Source organism: Rosa chinensis, chromosome 4 (genome assembly GCF_002994745.2).
Source record: "Rosa chinensis cultivar Old Blush chromosome 4, RchiOBHm-V2, whole genome shotgun sequence".
Taxonomy (NCBI): domain Eukaryota; kingdom Viridiplantae; phylum Streptophyta; class Magnoliopsida; order Rosales; family Rosaceae; genus Rosa; species Rosa chinensis.
Window position 1 is genome coordinate 58,745,105 of NC_037091.1, and position 15,333 is coordinate 58,760,437.

Sequence of the window (15,333 nt, forward strand, 5' to 3'; positions counted from 1 at the left end):
AGTAAGCAAGTCAGCCAAGTGAGTACCTTGCAAGGAACAATGAAAGCCACACAATATTAAAATAGTGCGAGCAACAAGCAAGAACACAATTATATAAACGTTGGGCAACCACGAAGAACAATGAATAATCGAAAGGAAAGATCAAAGGGCAATCTCACAAGACACAGATGATTGAATAATTCCTTTTTTATTGATGGTAAGATGGCAATGGAGGCAAAAGTACATGTGCTTACCTATACTAGTTCCGTAGTCCAAACTATGCCGACTAGGAACCCCTCCCCAAAGAGCAAATCGACCTTACATGAACCTGGCAGGAGGAAACATGAAAAAGGTCGAGGAGACTAAATGCTAAATAAAATAAATTACATAATTTATAAATTACCAAAACACCCCTAGCACACAAGCAAACCAACCAAAGGCTTGACTAATGACCCTGGACAAGGTTGCTTGCGGCATTACAAGTGCGGCCCCTAACACTCTGCAAACCGCCACCGCCACCCTCAAAGTAACCATAAAGGAAGAAAAGACCCCCCTCGAGCCCATGATGCCAAATTGCCGCCAAGGGAACTAGACGACTGCCCCCAACCTCTTAAGAGTTAGTACAGTCATCATGTTACATATTAACTTGATAAAAGAAGATTTGAATCTTAGACCCTTTACATAGTTTTCATCGGGAGAAACTGACTAATTTATTAGACCAAATACTAGTTACTTAAAGTAATATTTTTAAATTACATATATACATATGCCTTAATATAGAGACAGTGTGGAATGAGAATCTTGTAAGAATGACTATTAAGCACTCTCAAACACAACCATTAGATAGCTAGTTGAACATCTTAAATCTAGATTAAAGAAATTTCTGTAAGTAATCATTACAATTTTCTAACAAATAACTATTTCTACATGTACATGTTTTTTGAATGAATAGATGTTATCCTCTTTGAATTATTATGTTTCCTAATCTTATATTGGATTCGCCATAATTACGAATTTAAACTCTATATATGTTTTGATTTTTCTCTATTTTAGGAAAATTGCATATTTTGCTCAAACAGATTCCTATAACTATCTAAATTTTAGGGATAGTGAGGAAAAATTTTTTTTCTAAATTTACAGCAATATCTAAAATTTTAATAAATAATTATAGAGATTTTAGAGATTGCAGTAAAATAAGAAATTTATTGGAATTGATGAAAAAAATTAAACAAAATTTTAAATTTTACTTTCCTATAATGCAGTAAAATAAGAAAACGGTTGGATAATTCCGGTGAAAACCCTCACATCTCTAAAGTGGTTTCTTTAAACTCGAACCCGCCTCCTCGTTTCTCCTACTAAACACACGACCCACCGCTACTTCCCCGCGTGGCCTACACTTTCGCACAGCGGCGGAACAAAGACCACCGTCCTCTGTACTTTGACCCTCGCGTGTCGTCAACTCTCCGCAACCCTAGCGTGGGTCCGAGAAGCTTCCCCTTCCGCCAATACAAAAGCGCTTTTTCCACTGCTTTTGAGAAAAGCAAAGTTGTCACTTTGCTGTGTTGCTGTTTCACTCTGTGTCAGTAGGCACCGGCTTACAGCATCTGATTCCGGAGATGGGAGAAGGAAAAGGCTCGACTCTGGTGCACCTTCTGGTCGTCGTTCTCAGCTTAGTGGCTTTTGGGTTCGCCATTGCCGCCGAGAGACGAAGAAGTGTGGTATGCCTCTTTTACCCTTTTTTGCTTTCTACTTCGCTCATATACTGTTCCTCTGTACTTGGGGGTTAATCTTTCTACTAGCTACTTCTTGTCTCTGTCTCTTGATCTGGGTTTTATAGTGCTTACATATCATGGATTCTATGTTCTGTATTTGAAAATCTGTTGTGTGTACTCTGTCAAGGACTATGATTGGGGTTCTAGAATGGCATGGGAGTTTTTATCAGCGCCCGTTCAAAGTGGGTTGCTTCATAATTTTTTAGTTTGGATTTGCTGATGTTGAAATTTGGGTTTGGGGCTTCGGTGATGGATGCACAAGTTGGGATTTTTGATGTTGAACTTAAACAAAAAATATATTATAAAGAATATATTTATTCTGCTTCTAGGAATAAGAGGGTTGAAAATTTTATATGCCGCCATAGCTGATCTCCCTTCTATTGATGTAATGAGATTTCACTATACTACAGATTCTTCTTGGAATAGAGAAGGTTGCTTTGTACTGCTTGTGGTTATATTCTTGTTTCAGGGTTAGAATTGTTGCAATTGTCAATCTGTGATCTATGATGCCAGAGATTGTTTTTTTTTTTTTTTGTGATTTTTAATCAAGTATTCTAGCTTATTCGTACTATAGACTGATGTTTAACATGTTGCTGACTTAGTGACTGCTGACTGTGTATGTTTAAAATGATTCCTGGCCCTCTTTACTTATTGGCTCTATAGGCTTCAGACCATAATTTTCAATTCATCAGTCCGGCGGTCCCTTTTTTAAGGATGATGAAATTTTTTGTGAAGAATTATGCACTTCCATGTAGGCATATAAGAGGAGTCAATTCATGCGTCCTTGGATTAGCTTTATGAAGCCTGTATCACCTTGATTCAGTTTTAGAACATTTCAAAAGTTGTTTCTTTTTTTCAAACAAAACATTCAAATAGAGAACTCAGAAAGAAACTAACAGCTTGCAACATTTACCCTGTTCTAAATATCAAATGTTGTGCTAGTAGGGAGCAATGTTATAGGTGCTATTACTTTCAGTTTCCTATATAGAGTTTCACTTTGTAGATTCATTAGTGAAATCACCTGAGTTTTTTCATTTCTCTGGTAGTATTGGTGTAAATATGGGGAAGGAAGAGTGGAAACTGGAAAGAATATATGTCACAGTATTCTGCTTTGTTTTTCTCCCCACTTTCCGCTTCTTTTCTTTTAGTTCATTAGATCTGGTTTCATTACCATTACTTGGTTTACTTTTTAATTATTACTCATCACCATTAAGATCTCCTGTCAGAAGCACATGGGGAGTACGACTATCATATTTTTTGCTCCCTCTCTGTTAATTAAGTATATGAAGTTGTCTCTCTTTGGATGATGTGGCAATAATCCAATTAATTCAAACCTTTCAATCATATATTTGAGTGAATATAAGAGCCATATGGTCATTTTTGTGGTTTTGGCACATGAATGTATAGATTTGTATGAAACAGGACTACGGATGTGATTGTAGACTTGAGGATCTTATATTTGTTCTGATGTATCAGAAGAGATAAGGTTTTCACTGATAGATCTGTAATCGATACTCTTAACAACTTTATTTTAGTTAACTAATGAGAATAGTCCCATTACTAAAGAAGAAATAGAGATAGCAGGACTCCTTTACCAAAAGGTTCAAAAATAGTATAAGGGCTTGATTTTTTTGTTCTTAATACTTCCCTTTAATTTCTGAGTTACGGATGGAAGATATTCAAGCATTTCGGCAGTATCTGATTGCCCACAGCATTGCCATTTCTTCAGATGTCTTTCATCTCATGTTAGAATCTTTGACAGGCTGACATATTTTTTGTTGGAAAAAAAATCTTTAAATAGCAGCAAGTACAGTACAGTATGTACTATCTCCAAGTCAAGTATGTTAGTACAGCTTACTTTCCATATGCAAACTGGATTTAAGGATTTTTGGTTTAACTTTTTTGGCAAATCTATGTTGACATTTTGGGATTAAGCTGGATTGTGGTGCTTTATGGTCTCAAATTTCTGTACCATCAATTTAAAGTAACCTTTGTTTCCTGGCAGGGTGTAATATATAAGGATGAACGAACAAATGAAACTTACTGTGTCTATAACTCAGATGTTGCTACTGGTTATGGAGTGGGGGGCTTCTTGTTTCTTCTCTCAGGGGAATCCCTACTCATGGGTGTCACGAAGTGCATGTGTTTTGGAAGACCCTTAGCCCCTGGCGGAAATCGAGCTTGGGCCATTATTTATTTTGTCTCATCATTGTGAGAATGCCAGTTTCCTTTGATACCATGGATTTACACTAATCATATTTAAATCATAGCATGTCAGAAACTCATAATTAGATCATATGGGATTATTTGCTGCTGCCTAGATTGAAGTTGGTCTCTTGGATTAAAATTTCTTCCATTTTTGCATCTTCAGGGTAACTTTTCTGATTGCAGAATCATGCTTGATTGCTGGTGCTACAAAAAATGCCTATCACACCAAGTACCGGGGGATGATATATGCTCAGAACTTCTCCTGCGACGCATTGCGAAAAGGCGTTTTTATTGCTGGAGCAGTATTTGTGGTTGCAACAATGGTCCTCAACGTCTATTACTACATGTACTTCACCAAGGCAATCACTACTGAGGCAGCTCACAAAGCAAAGCGTACAAGCTCAAACATCGGGATGGCTGGGTATGCATAGATAGAACAGTACTACGACAAGCTAGATAGCTTCCAAGTCGAGTTTTACGTTTTGATTATGATTATTGGTTTCTCAGATGTTATATGAGTATGAGATGCCTCTGTGATTGCAGACTTGGTTTGTGATTACTTTTAATATATAATTAGATTACATTAGTTTATCTCATGGTTTATAACTTTATATACAAGTGCCTATTTGAATAATCCTTGGGAAACAAGAAGCCCAAAAGTTACCAATGATTCGGTAGTTTATGGTTGTATGAAATATTACCCATGTGGTTTCAAAGTATCTAATTATGATTGTAACAGTAATCCGAGTTTTGTCCAAATGAAAAGTCAACTTTTAACCTTAAATCACTATTTCTATTATGAGCAGGGGCGGTTCAGGATAGAATTGGGTGTTCCTTTGCAAATGGCCACATACTGCAAGGGGCACCAATAAAGTTACATGTTGATGATGCATGTAAGATTTGTTCTCATATGGATCTTAAAACTATCTCTATTCTCTTGGCAAGTAGGATGGTTTTCGAACTGAAAAATTGTACATATGAAACTTCGGGCCGGCCCCCCTGAATATGAGACCCCTTCTGGGAAAAGGAACCTTCCCTTGACATATTGGTCAAAACTAGGTCACCTCTGCCCAACTGAGCCATTTCATTTCAATGGTGTACATCCTGTTGGAATCGTCAATCAAATATTACGTACCCCTGAATTTACAGTACCTCTGGGATCGAGGTGCCATGAGTTCATGAATCATGACTTAAACCGCTGAATAATCAAATTACAGGACAGAGCAGGATTATATGAGGCCAAGAAGAAAATGGCAAAAGCATTAAAGCCGGGGGTAAGAGAAGACTGAGAAGTAGTAAAGGGTGCTCAGTGCAAATGGCAAAGTGGAATAGTTACTGACTTACTGCAAGTCAAAATCTCTGATTGTAACTATTATCTATTAAATTTATATATATACACCACAGCAAGAGCCATGGAGGAGGACAAAGTCCAAGTAGAAGCTAAAAGGTGTCAACTTTGGCTGCAGATACCTAGAGGGTCAGATTTGAGATAGGGTAAGCTTTTTTCCTTTTTTAAGACTATAGGCTGTTGCTCTTTTTTCTTTCTTTTTGCAGCCATAAAACAAAACACACTTTTCTAGTTTTCTTTCTGGGTAGAAGAAGAAGACGACCAAAACAGAACCAGTGTCTAAATTTAACCATTAGACTTGGTGTTAAACAACACGACTATGTTTCACGTGCTCTTCTTCGTTTCCATTATGCCCTTGGCTTTGTATCGAATTCACCAATTCCACCACAGCAAATTAATAATTGGAATTTACCGTACCAACTACCAAGTACCATAAGCAAGTGAAGAAATTGCTCGAGTCCCGTCAGAGTTTTTACACGGAAGTGACGATTGCTGAATGAATAGAGCAGCCGTACCCCATTTTTTGTTTTATCAATTCGGCAACGACATGCCGGGTTGGACATTTCCCTCGATCTTTTCCATTTTCATTATTAATTTTGACATTTTCCCTTTGTTTTTCTCTACCATTCGGACTAAACCCCAAGCTAGCTAGGCGACCTTTTTCACATTCAGCTCGAAAGTGCTAATCAACCCTTGGTTTTTGACTCGACACAAAATTTTTATAATACTCTGAAGTATCAAATTATAGAATTGAAAACTTTTAATCACTACTTTTTCTGGTGTCTTTGAGCTATTTCAACGATTTTTGACTAACTGCGGAGCACTATAGAACTCTCCGCGCTTGCATCCTTCCAACCTATCACTCATAGACTCATAGTACTTCATAGCGGATATTTAAATTAGGGTTTTCACTAATAATTGAGTAGCCAGCAACGTATGTCCAACTTGTGGTTAGGCAATCCGTCTCTTCATGACAAGACGTTACCTTCCCCACCATCTCTCCGTTTCCACCAAATTCCAGTTTTTATGTGTCCTGAAGCCAATTGTGATCAGCATTCAAAACCCCTTTTACCTTCCTTCTAACGAATTCCTTTTTCTTGATTCTCCCTTCAGGAGCCCATTATTTTTGGTCGATGCCCTCGAGACAAACCCCTTGCTTCATCATTAGCAAATAGCAATCGATGATCATGAACTGCTCATTATCTCATACATTACTCGACGCGTTATGGTTCCCTTTCTCGTTGGCTCTCGATAATGAGGTATATGAGCTGGCCAGAGATTGATTAATTGGAAGTAGGTTCGAGTCTATTTGTTGTTGAATGGTGATCGATCTAGAAACCGGCATGTATGGCATAGTTGTGCTAGCTTCTACTTCTGGGCAAACGATGAAAGATATGTTCGTCGGTCCACCGTCCCCATTAACCCTCCTCACCTAATGCCATGACTCACAAAATTGAAAGCATTGATAAATATTGACCCACTGAGGACACTCTGGTCATTCAAGCTCACCTCCCTCCCTCACTCACAAGATTGCATTAAATTTGGCAACCTCTAATTATAATTAAGATCGTACGCAAAGGTATTAATACACGTTTAATGAATTAGGTACAATTGTCTCCAACACCCCGGCGGGATTCCCGGCCACCTCTCCTCTTCCTCCTCGACTGCTTATCCCCATGTTTTTCCAACTTCGATCTCACTTAATTATTCAAACAAATTCCAAGCACATATAAATAATTCGAGTGTGCATTCCACGCTTTGCTCTCCGCGTGGTTCATCTCCGGCGAGACATTACCAACGAGAGCCTTCTCCATTCTCAAGCATCGACTACTGTGGTCCTCGGCTCGCAATCCTACCCAATGATTTTCATTATCACAGTCAGACAAACCGAGAGAGACTCATGGCGCGTGGACAGTTTATTATGATTACACTACTGTGTTGCTCACCGACATGCAGGATTGAAATATTACGTAGTGATGCATGAGTAGCATTAAGGTTTATTGCTAATTAATATGCTCCGAGGTTTATGCAGTTTACGTAGTTTAGTGCTAAGTTAGTAAATAATTACTCCATTTTTGAAATTAATAGAGGGAGTGAGAGAGACCGTGGACATAGACTGGCAGAGACTGGTGCTGTTTTCTCTTCACGTGGGCCAGTGTGGGCAGGCATACAATACAAATCACAACACCAATAGCCGTCAATCCCTTGCTCACAGGTCACAGTATTTAGACCCCAGAGAGAGAAAGAGAGAGGGAGATAGATTGGCTTACAGTGAGAGAGAGAGAGAGAGATAGCGCGCTAGGAATTTTCAACAGTCAACACTTCTTCATGAGCTAGCAGCTAGTTTTTTAATTTTTAGAATTCTAGAAATCTAAGAGATCATATCTATCTATATATCGAGTTGTTTGCATTAGCGATTTGGAGGAGGGAGGCGCAGGCAGAGCTTTAATTTATGTAGCAGAGCGCATATTTTTCCGGTAATGTCGTTCGCAGGCGGCAGCAGGAGGTGGCAGTTGCGGTATTCATCTCTGGCGGTGGCGTTGACCGTGATGTCGGTTTTACAGATTTGGGTCTGCTCCGACGACCGGTACTGCAAAGCAGGGGCAATTCGGGTACTTCCCGCACCAGGAAATGTAAATCAGCATCATCATCCTCATGTAACATCACAGCACCCAGAAGAACATGAAAAGAAGAAGAAGGCTAGTAAAGAGGAGCTGTTTCGTAAGTTCTTCAGCGGAATATCATCGGCTTCAAAATTGAACAAAACCGAAAAGGGATTCGAAGATAGCAAAAGAAGAGTGCCCAGTTGCCCAGATCCTCTCCACAACTAGTAAATTACATTTTTTTGTTTGTTTCATTTCTTTCTTTCTTCTTCTTCTTCTTCTGTCTGGAAAATTTTGTTGGTCGATGGGAGTTGTTACTGGCCAAAATACCCGCGTTTTTCTCACCGCAGTGATTCCGATCGATGTTGGGTTACTGTCTAATTCAAGTGGGAAAACCGAGGGTATTTTGGTATCCTAGCTAATCAAATCCCGTAGTCTAATTTATTTTATTTACTTAGAATTAAAGGACGATCATGATCAATGACAATGATGTGTATAGAATCAGCAGTGGAGAATTAAATTTCCATTTTACTTTTATTTCATTCACAGTAATGACCACCGGCCATTCTGTAGCTTTTGTACTACTAGCTCCTAGAATCTCCCTTAAGATCTTCTCCATTGCCTTTGATGATTCGAAGAAAAGACTCTGTGCATATCTAATCAGTCTCAGTAGTAGTACTTCGGAAACAAACCATATAAAGACAAATCTTTTCATTTAATATTTGGATCAAGAATGTTAACTCTAGCTTTTCCATAGACCGAATAAAGTGAATGCTATTTTGGTGAAAAGCTCTGGTAATCCATCTCAGATGGTTTCTGGCTTTTATTATTATTGATCATGAAGTTGAAATGCATTGTTGACCGGGTAGTCCTCTAGCTTTTGTGATGAATGATGATGCATCATAAATTAGTAGTAGATCTCTCGGTCGAGTAGTTTGGCGTATGTGGTAAGTTTTACTCTGAACATGTATAGGTTTTCGATCCTGTCCTATTACTTCAACTGGTAGAAAAGAAAAAGAAAAAAATTTGAATGTTCCATCACTGTCCTCTCCTCTTTCAGAAATGATCTCAAACCCAATTCTTGCATGACCCAGCTGGTCATTATAGTATTGGTTTTGATGCCTTTTGCTGTTCTAATGCAACATATATATATATATATATATATAATAGCCTTGATGAGATCGCTTTCTAGTTGAGGTGTCTGAATAATTGCTGGACAGTTGCTTGTTCATATATATATATATATATACATATATATATATATATATATATATATATTCAGGCCTTTCTGCTAATAGCTATCCGTTGACTCTTTGGTCTTTTAAAAACACTTAATAGTTTACACTAAAAGTCTAAAACCCAACAAATGTGGCTTTTATAAAACCTAGATTTTCACTTTTGTAACTTTAGCAGAAAGTGGCATTTCGAGGTTTTTAGACGGCCATACATGGATACGACCTAGCTTTAGGTCAAAGAAGAGATCAGGAGTTAATCTGTATTAAAAAGAGACATCACGGACGGTGTATTAACTATTGATGTATAAATTGTTATACATTAATAAATTAGTTCAATGCAGTGGTAAACTAAATTCATATGAACGCTTTAATAGTAAGTCATATCTCCATAGTTGAGTTAACTCCCCAAACAACTAGGTTTTACTTATCGAGGTTAATTATTTTCCAAGGAAGTGGGTTTTCTTTTAGGATGACTTTCAAGCTAGGGATAATGAGTGGGATTTGGAAACGTGGGAGTCATCCACTGCAAAGATGTGAAATGATTAAACTGTAAAAAGGGTGCTTGTGGTTTACCCCGTGGTTTAATGTTGGGTGGACTCTAGTGTTTGTAAACTAGGGTAAATACAGAAAGTATATGATATCATTCTAGTTTTGTGGTTTTCTTGCAAAATCTTTTTTGTCAGGTTTATTATATACCAAGAAATGCATGGAGACAAAAGTTACCACCATCCAATTGAGAATGAAAGGGAGGTGGAAATAATAGTAATTAACTGAGATAGTTTAATTCTTCGATTTTATAGTGCCCCTTGTTTGCATATGGTTAAAAAAAATTGATAGGGTTTGTCTCGTATTCTGGAAATTTGGGGTGTTTATAAGTTGAAAGAGGGAGCAGAGAAACCGATGTGAGAAAGGGTCACGTATTATGCGGCGAAGATGGTAGAGTTTTTTGTCTGCTAGTATTTTGGATGTGGAATCTATTTCTAAATTCACAACACCCATTCATTCGTTCATTCATTAGCACAACAGTCAACAGATTTTAGCTCATCGATGCATTAATTTCTGAAAATAGTACTCGTATCTTAGATCTTTTTGTTTTTTCTTTTACTTTTTTTTTTTTTTTTCAATTAAAAACTTTTTGATTTGAAATTCTTGAGTTCAATTATAGTAATTCAAGTTGATCAAGTGAAACGGAAGCTACCGAGCTTAGTCACCGGGGCTTGTGTAATATGGAGAAATTAAAGTGTGGTTTGTTGGAGGTGTGGAAATATGTCATTAATTGAAATTTCAGTGGAATGGGATCCACAACATCCGTGAGATTTTGAGATCGATCTATAATGGATCAAATCTTCTATTTAGTTTGCTAATGCATTTTAAAGAATGTGTGTTGCCACTCTCATCCATGACTTAGCTTTTTTGGATATCTGGGGTGGTTATCAGTCATTTTAGGTATCTCTTTCGCTACTAGTATTGGTGAAATTTCATAAAATTAGTTTGGTAAAAACCTTCTTTGCATATCATGATTGTGTGTATTTTTTTTTTTTTTTGAGGAAGGGCTAGAAACGACTACCCAAAGGCCATGATCATTAATGAAACCATAGAATACATTGGGGGGGGGGGGGGGGGGGGGGGGACATAGTGCCTAAACCCCAAATAACGATAAGCATCAAGAGAAACACCCGGGATAATACCAGGCGTCTCAAGTAAGAATATGTATTCTAAACTGAACCAATTAGCGAAGAGTGCACTTCTGGCTACTCTATTCGCTTTACAAGAATGGTGACATACCGGAAAATAAAAGCTTACTTGAAGCCATATTTTACTAATAAAATCAGCTTTCCCACTATGTTGCCACCGGAAAATAAATCCGGGGATACTTAGTTTCATCCTACCACTAGGAGGTTGCGACCACTTAACAAAGCGAAGAACTCGCTGCCTACCTAGGGTAGACAATACCTAGGGTAGACAAGGCACGCAAGATGCGCAGATCTGGACAAAGCCCACCTCGTCCTACCATGTGGTAGTGACTTATTAACGACCTAAAAGAGTAAATAAATAAAACAAAATAAAATAAAACTCTAAACCAGCAGACAAAAAGGGGCCAGGCCCAACACCCAGGAAACATGACCATGAGCCCACACCAGCCTAAAGCCCAATCCCAATCAATACCGTGCAAGACCGCCTCCGTCGCGACATCAACCCAGCAGCGCCTCCATTTTCCCTCCATTGCTGCTGTCGCATCAACCCCGGCGTTTAAGAGCCAAAGTAACGACACCTTGTTGCCCCTAACAACCACCAGCACACCGCCACCAAACAAGCCAGAAAAGCTCTAGGTTAAACCCAAGTCCCGCACCTGCAACCCCAAACCAGACTACCCACCACCATCAATCCCACCTTAAGCGCATGATCTGGTCCTTGCGACCCTCCTCCACCTTCTATCACCGGTGGAAAATGACGAAGATGATGACGATACCAGATTGTTCTGACGACTGAGCCTCTCGACGTCCAACCAATCCTCTTTAACCCACTCGATCCCCATAGTCATCTCTCCCAGATCTGGGCACACAGAACAACTAGAACACCAAGCCGACGAGCAGCAGAGAAGAGCAGCCCGTCCGACGACGGCGTCACAGGGACGCGCCGCCGGATGGAACAGGGTTTTTTCGAAGGTGACCTAGGGTGTGAGGCTCACTATTGAGAGAATGAACGTCCAACTATTCTTTCATGATTGTGTGTATACGTAGATTAAGAACGTTCACCTTCTTTCATGAAATAATTTTTTAATTAAAAAAAGTTGCAAAAACAAAAGATGAAAACCCTAACCTTCCCAGCAACGCTTCTCCTCACGTTGACACTAACGCTGCATTCTTGTTGTAGCGACGAACACAACGGCTCCGTCCGACTTCTAACCCCAGGGCACTTTCATCTGGATCATTTCCCCATCCTTTAATCCATCCAATTGGGTACTTTTTTCATCTACATCTCTCAGGCTTTGCCACTATTATTTATGAGCTTCTTTGCAGCGGAGCGAGGGATTCAAAGGATTGGCTGCTTGATTGGCCTGATGATCATCCTGTGGTTGTCTGGTGGTGTCCAGTTCAAAGCGGCGGCTCGAACCAGGTCGTGATGGCGGCCATATTCCCTCTCCCGGGTTAACTCTTAAACTTGGGTTTGGGGATACAATTGGGAAGAGCCTTCCGCAGGTGGCGGTGGCGAGGCTGGTGGTTGGTGGCTATGTGACTGGAGAGATGATTCGCTGCAAGGCTGCAACAGAGTTGTTACAGATTCTGGCAGCGGTTGTACGGCATCAGAATCTTCACTTATTGGAGTTGCGGAGAAATATGACGGGTACAAGTCTCAATGGATCAAACTTGGAATAATTTTGGATATTATTGCTTCTGTTTGCAGTTGTCCTTGAACTGATGATAGTACTAACGACGAATGTGTAGTTGTGAAAGGACTCGCCCAAATTTTACGTTGAAATATGAAATGGCCATGTTGGGCCCACTTTAGGAGAAATAATACTATTGAAAATTTGGCAAAACTTCTCATAAAAATGGATTACCCAATCCTGCAAAACAAACTATACACTTCTAATAGTACAAGTCCAACCTCAGAGTCCTAGAGCCTACCTGCTCCTCTTATAACAACCACACTCCAACTGAAATATATGTAGCTCACAACCAATGAATCTCAATAACTAAATACCAGTATAAACTAAATAGTGGCATTCAGAGAAATCTATTTAAACCAAAAAATCGATAGATGTCTCATACATCATCAATTATAAAGATTTCAAATTAACAATCCTAACGTCCACAAGTCCATCTCCTTTCTTCTAGTGCCACAATAATATAGGCCACCACCTCTCTTGGTGCCACAACTACAATATCGCCAGTTCATCCCTTCTCTTCTGGTGCCACAATAACAACGGTTACTAGTCAATCCTCTCTCTCCTAGTGCCTCATATTCTGCCATGGCCACCAGTTCATCCCCTCTCTCCTGGTGCCAGAATAACAATAATGGCCAGCAGGTCATCCCTTCTCTTCTGGTGCCACAAATCGAGACCACTAGTCCATCCCCTATCTCTTAGTGTCTCAAACAACTGAACACATTCGTCAAGTTATTATAAAACTGACAGACATAAAATACTCCAATCGATAATTATAATGTCCATAAATCATAACCAAAATTCAATCAAAACATTTATTCCAATCACAACCAAGCTCAAATGCGAGATATTTATTAAAGGCCATAAATAAATAAATAAATCCAAACTATTTATTGGAAATCATAATTTATAATTGAAACATGATCTGCATTATTCATCGAAAATCATAAATCATATGTGAAATGAAATCCAAAGATATCACAAATCGAAATTACTACTCACGTCTGACATTCTCGTCGGAAATAAATTAATATTTAAATATAATTGTGTTCATAGGAAACTCTGAAACCCTAATTTAATAATTTGTCAAAATTCTCGATATTCCGAAATCACACCAGGATCGTCTCAAGCTTCAAGGGTTTTGTAAATTCGATATTTCTAACATCCTAATGAAAATTCACAACAACCCAATTGTCGGATCATTACGAATTGAAATTCAAAATTTTCGATCGATTACCAAACATTCACTAAATTCAAGAAAAGTTATATCAACATGCTCGTAATACTAAGCTCTATGCAATGCGATAAAACATAACTTAAGAAGAGGCGGTGTGGGAGTCCTACGCGCCACCACTCTGATTACCTAATTGACCTGCAAAACCAAGGCCAACAGAATCCCAACTCACCCAACCATTCCTTAAACTACGACAAAGCTAGAAACATAGCCAATTGACCGGAATTACCTCGAAGAGAAATCAGAATCCCTAGAATTTCCATAGCTCGATTACACCTCCTTACTTTAAATTGATGCAAGCCATTTGAAGGGTGTTGACACCCAAAAATCCAGCTAACAAGCCCAATTCGTGCTTTGAGGCGAATCACACTCGCAACCATCACACCACGCATGTGGACCCAAGCCACATTCACGCATTTGGGGCTTACAAAGAATGGATGTAGTGTGGAAGGTTACGGAAAAGTATGAACCCATCGTTGTTTTAGACACTGGTATTTTTGGACTTGGAAACCAAAATTCAAGCCCAGTAGTCTAATCCTAACATGGGTAAGTGAAGAAGAGGGCCCAAAAGCCCAAGCCCAAGCCCAAATCCTTTAGAACCAAACAAAATAGTAAATGCTAAACATAGGATTATTGATTCCAGTAGCATAACAGAATCTCATAGAGGAACATAATCCAAGCAGCACAGTAGAAATTCTGGGATTGCAATCTTACGAGGTGATTTAAGCATCGGGAATCCTGCAATAGTAATCCCAGTAACAGATTTCACGGCAGAAATCCTGGATAGCAATCCCAGCAGCAGATCTTAGGGATTAGGATCACAACCATACGCCTAAAGCAGCAAGATTAATGAGGCATCATGACTCAACTCCTATAAATTCAGAGTTCTTGTTGCTGCAAGGGGGCATTCAGAAACAACCCAAAAACACCATGCATATGTAAAGCAATCCCAAGAAATTCCCCAATACTTATCCCAAATATCCATATCCAACCTAGAAACACATATACAAACCAAGCAATTCTCCCAACATCTATCCCACAAAAAAACCCATTTCCAATCCAAAACTCATCAACCACAATCTGAAACCAATCTTTCCTAGCTATTATAAATCTCTCATCTTCACTATAAATCATGCTTTTCTAGCTCACATGCCATACGCATCTTGCTAAGCCTTTTATTGAAAGATAATACATAACCAGTTCACCACCATGAATGAGGAAGGAGCTGTCGCGAGTGATACAACAGCAAGCTTCCTATGATACTCAGTCATTCGAAGTTTGTTGGGCTTAGTCTTTGCTAACTCAGACAAAGAGAACAAAGATTTTAGGCTCGGCCATGGTGATTTCATTGTTGTATAACCTTGATCAAAAGTGCCTCTATAAAGGGATTTCTAGACGTCGAAGGGGCTTCCAAATGAGAGTGGTCTCGTCGTCGGAGGTTGCTGGAGAAGCGAGTTCCGATTAGGACACATGGTGAGGACTGCCAAATCCTAAATTGCTTCAATTCTCATTCTATAATGCAAATCGAGCTAAACGAAAGGCAGAAAACTAGGCGGTGTGGAGAGG

The 15,333-nt window shown here is 39.1% G+C and overlaps 1 protein-coding gene across 1 annotated transcript; it reads left to right on the forward strand.

Annotated features, from left to right (window-relative positions):
• Positions 1–1,508: 1,508 nt before the first annotated feature.
• On the forward strand, positions 1,509–4,626 carry LOC112195940. The gene is made up of 3 exons (XM_024336180.2): positions 1,509–1,697; positions 3,757–3,962; positions 4,123–4,626. The coding sequence occupies exons 1-3, from the start codon at positions 1,596–1,598 to the stop codon at positions 4,388–4,390; spliced, it is 576 nt and encodes a 191-aa protein (XP_024191948.1). The 5' UTR covers positions 1,509–1,595; the 3' UTR covers positions 4,391–4,626.
• Positions 4,627–15,333: the final 10,707 nt, after the last annotated feature.

Excerpts from the sequence above, each read along its gene's own strand:
- LOC112195940 (XM_024336180.2), top strand. The coding sequence starts at position 1,596 with ATGGGAGAAGGAAAAGGCTCGACTCTGGTGCACCTTCTGGTCGTCGTT. Across the intron at positions 1,698-3,756 it reads CCGAGAGACGAAGAAGTGTG|GGTGTAATATATAAGGATGA; the intron begins GTATGCCTCTTT and ends GTTTCCTGGCAG. Across the intron at positions 3,963-4,122 it reads ATTTATTTTGTCTCATCATT|GGTAACTTTTCTGATTGCAG; the intron begins GTGAGAATGCCA and ends TTGCATCTTCAG.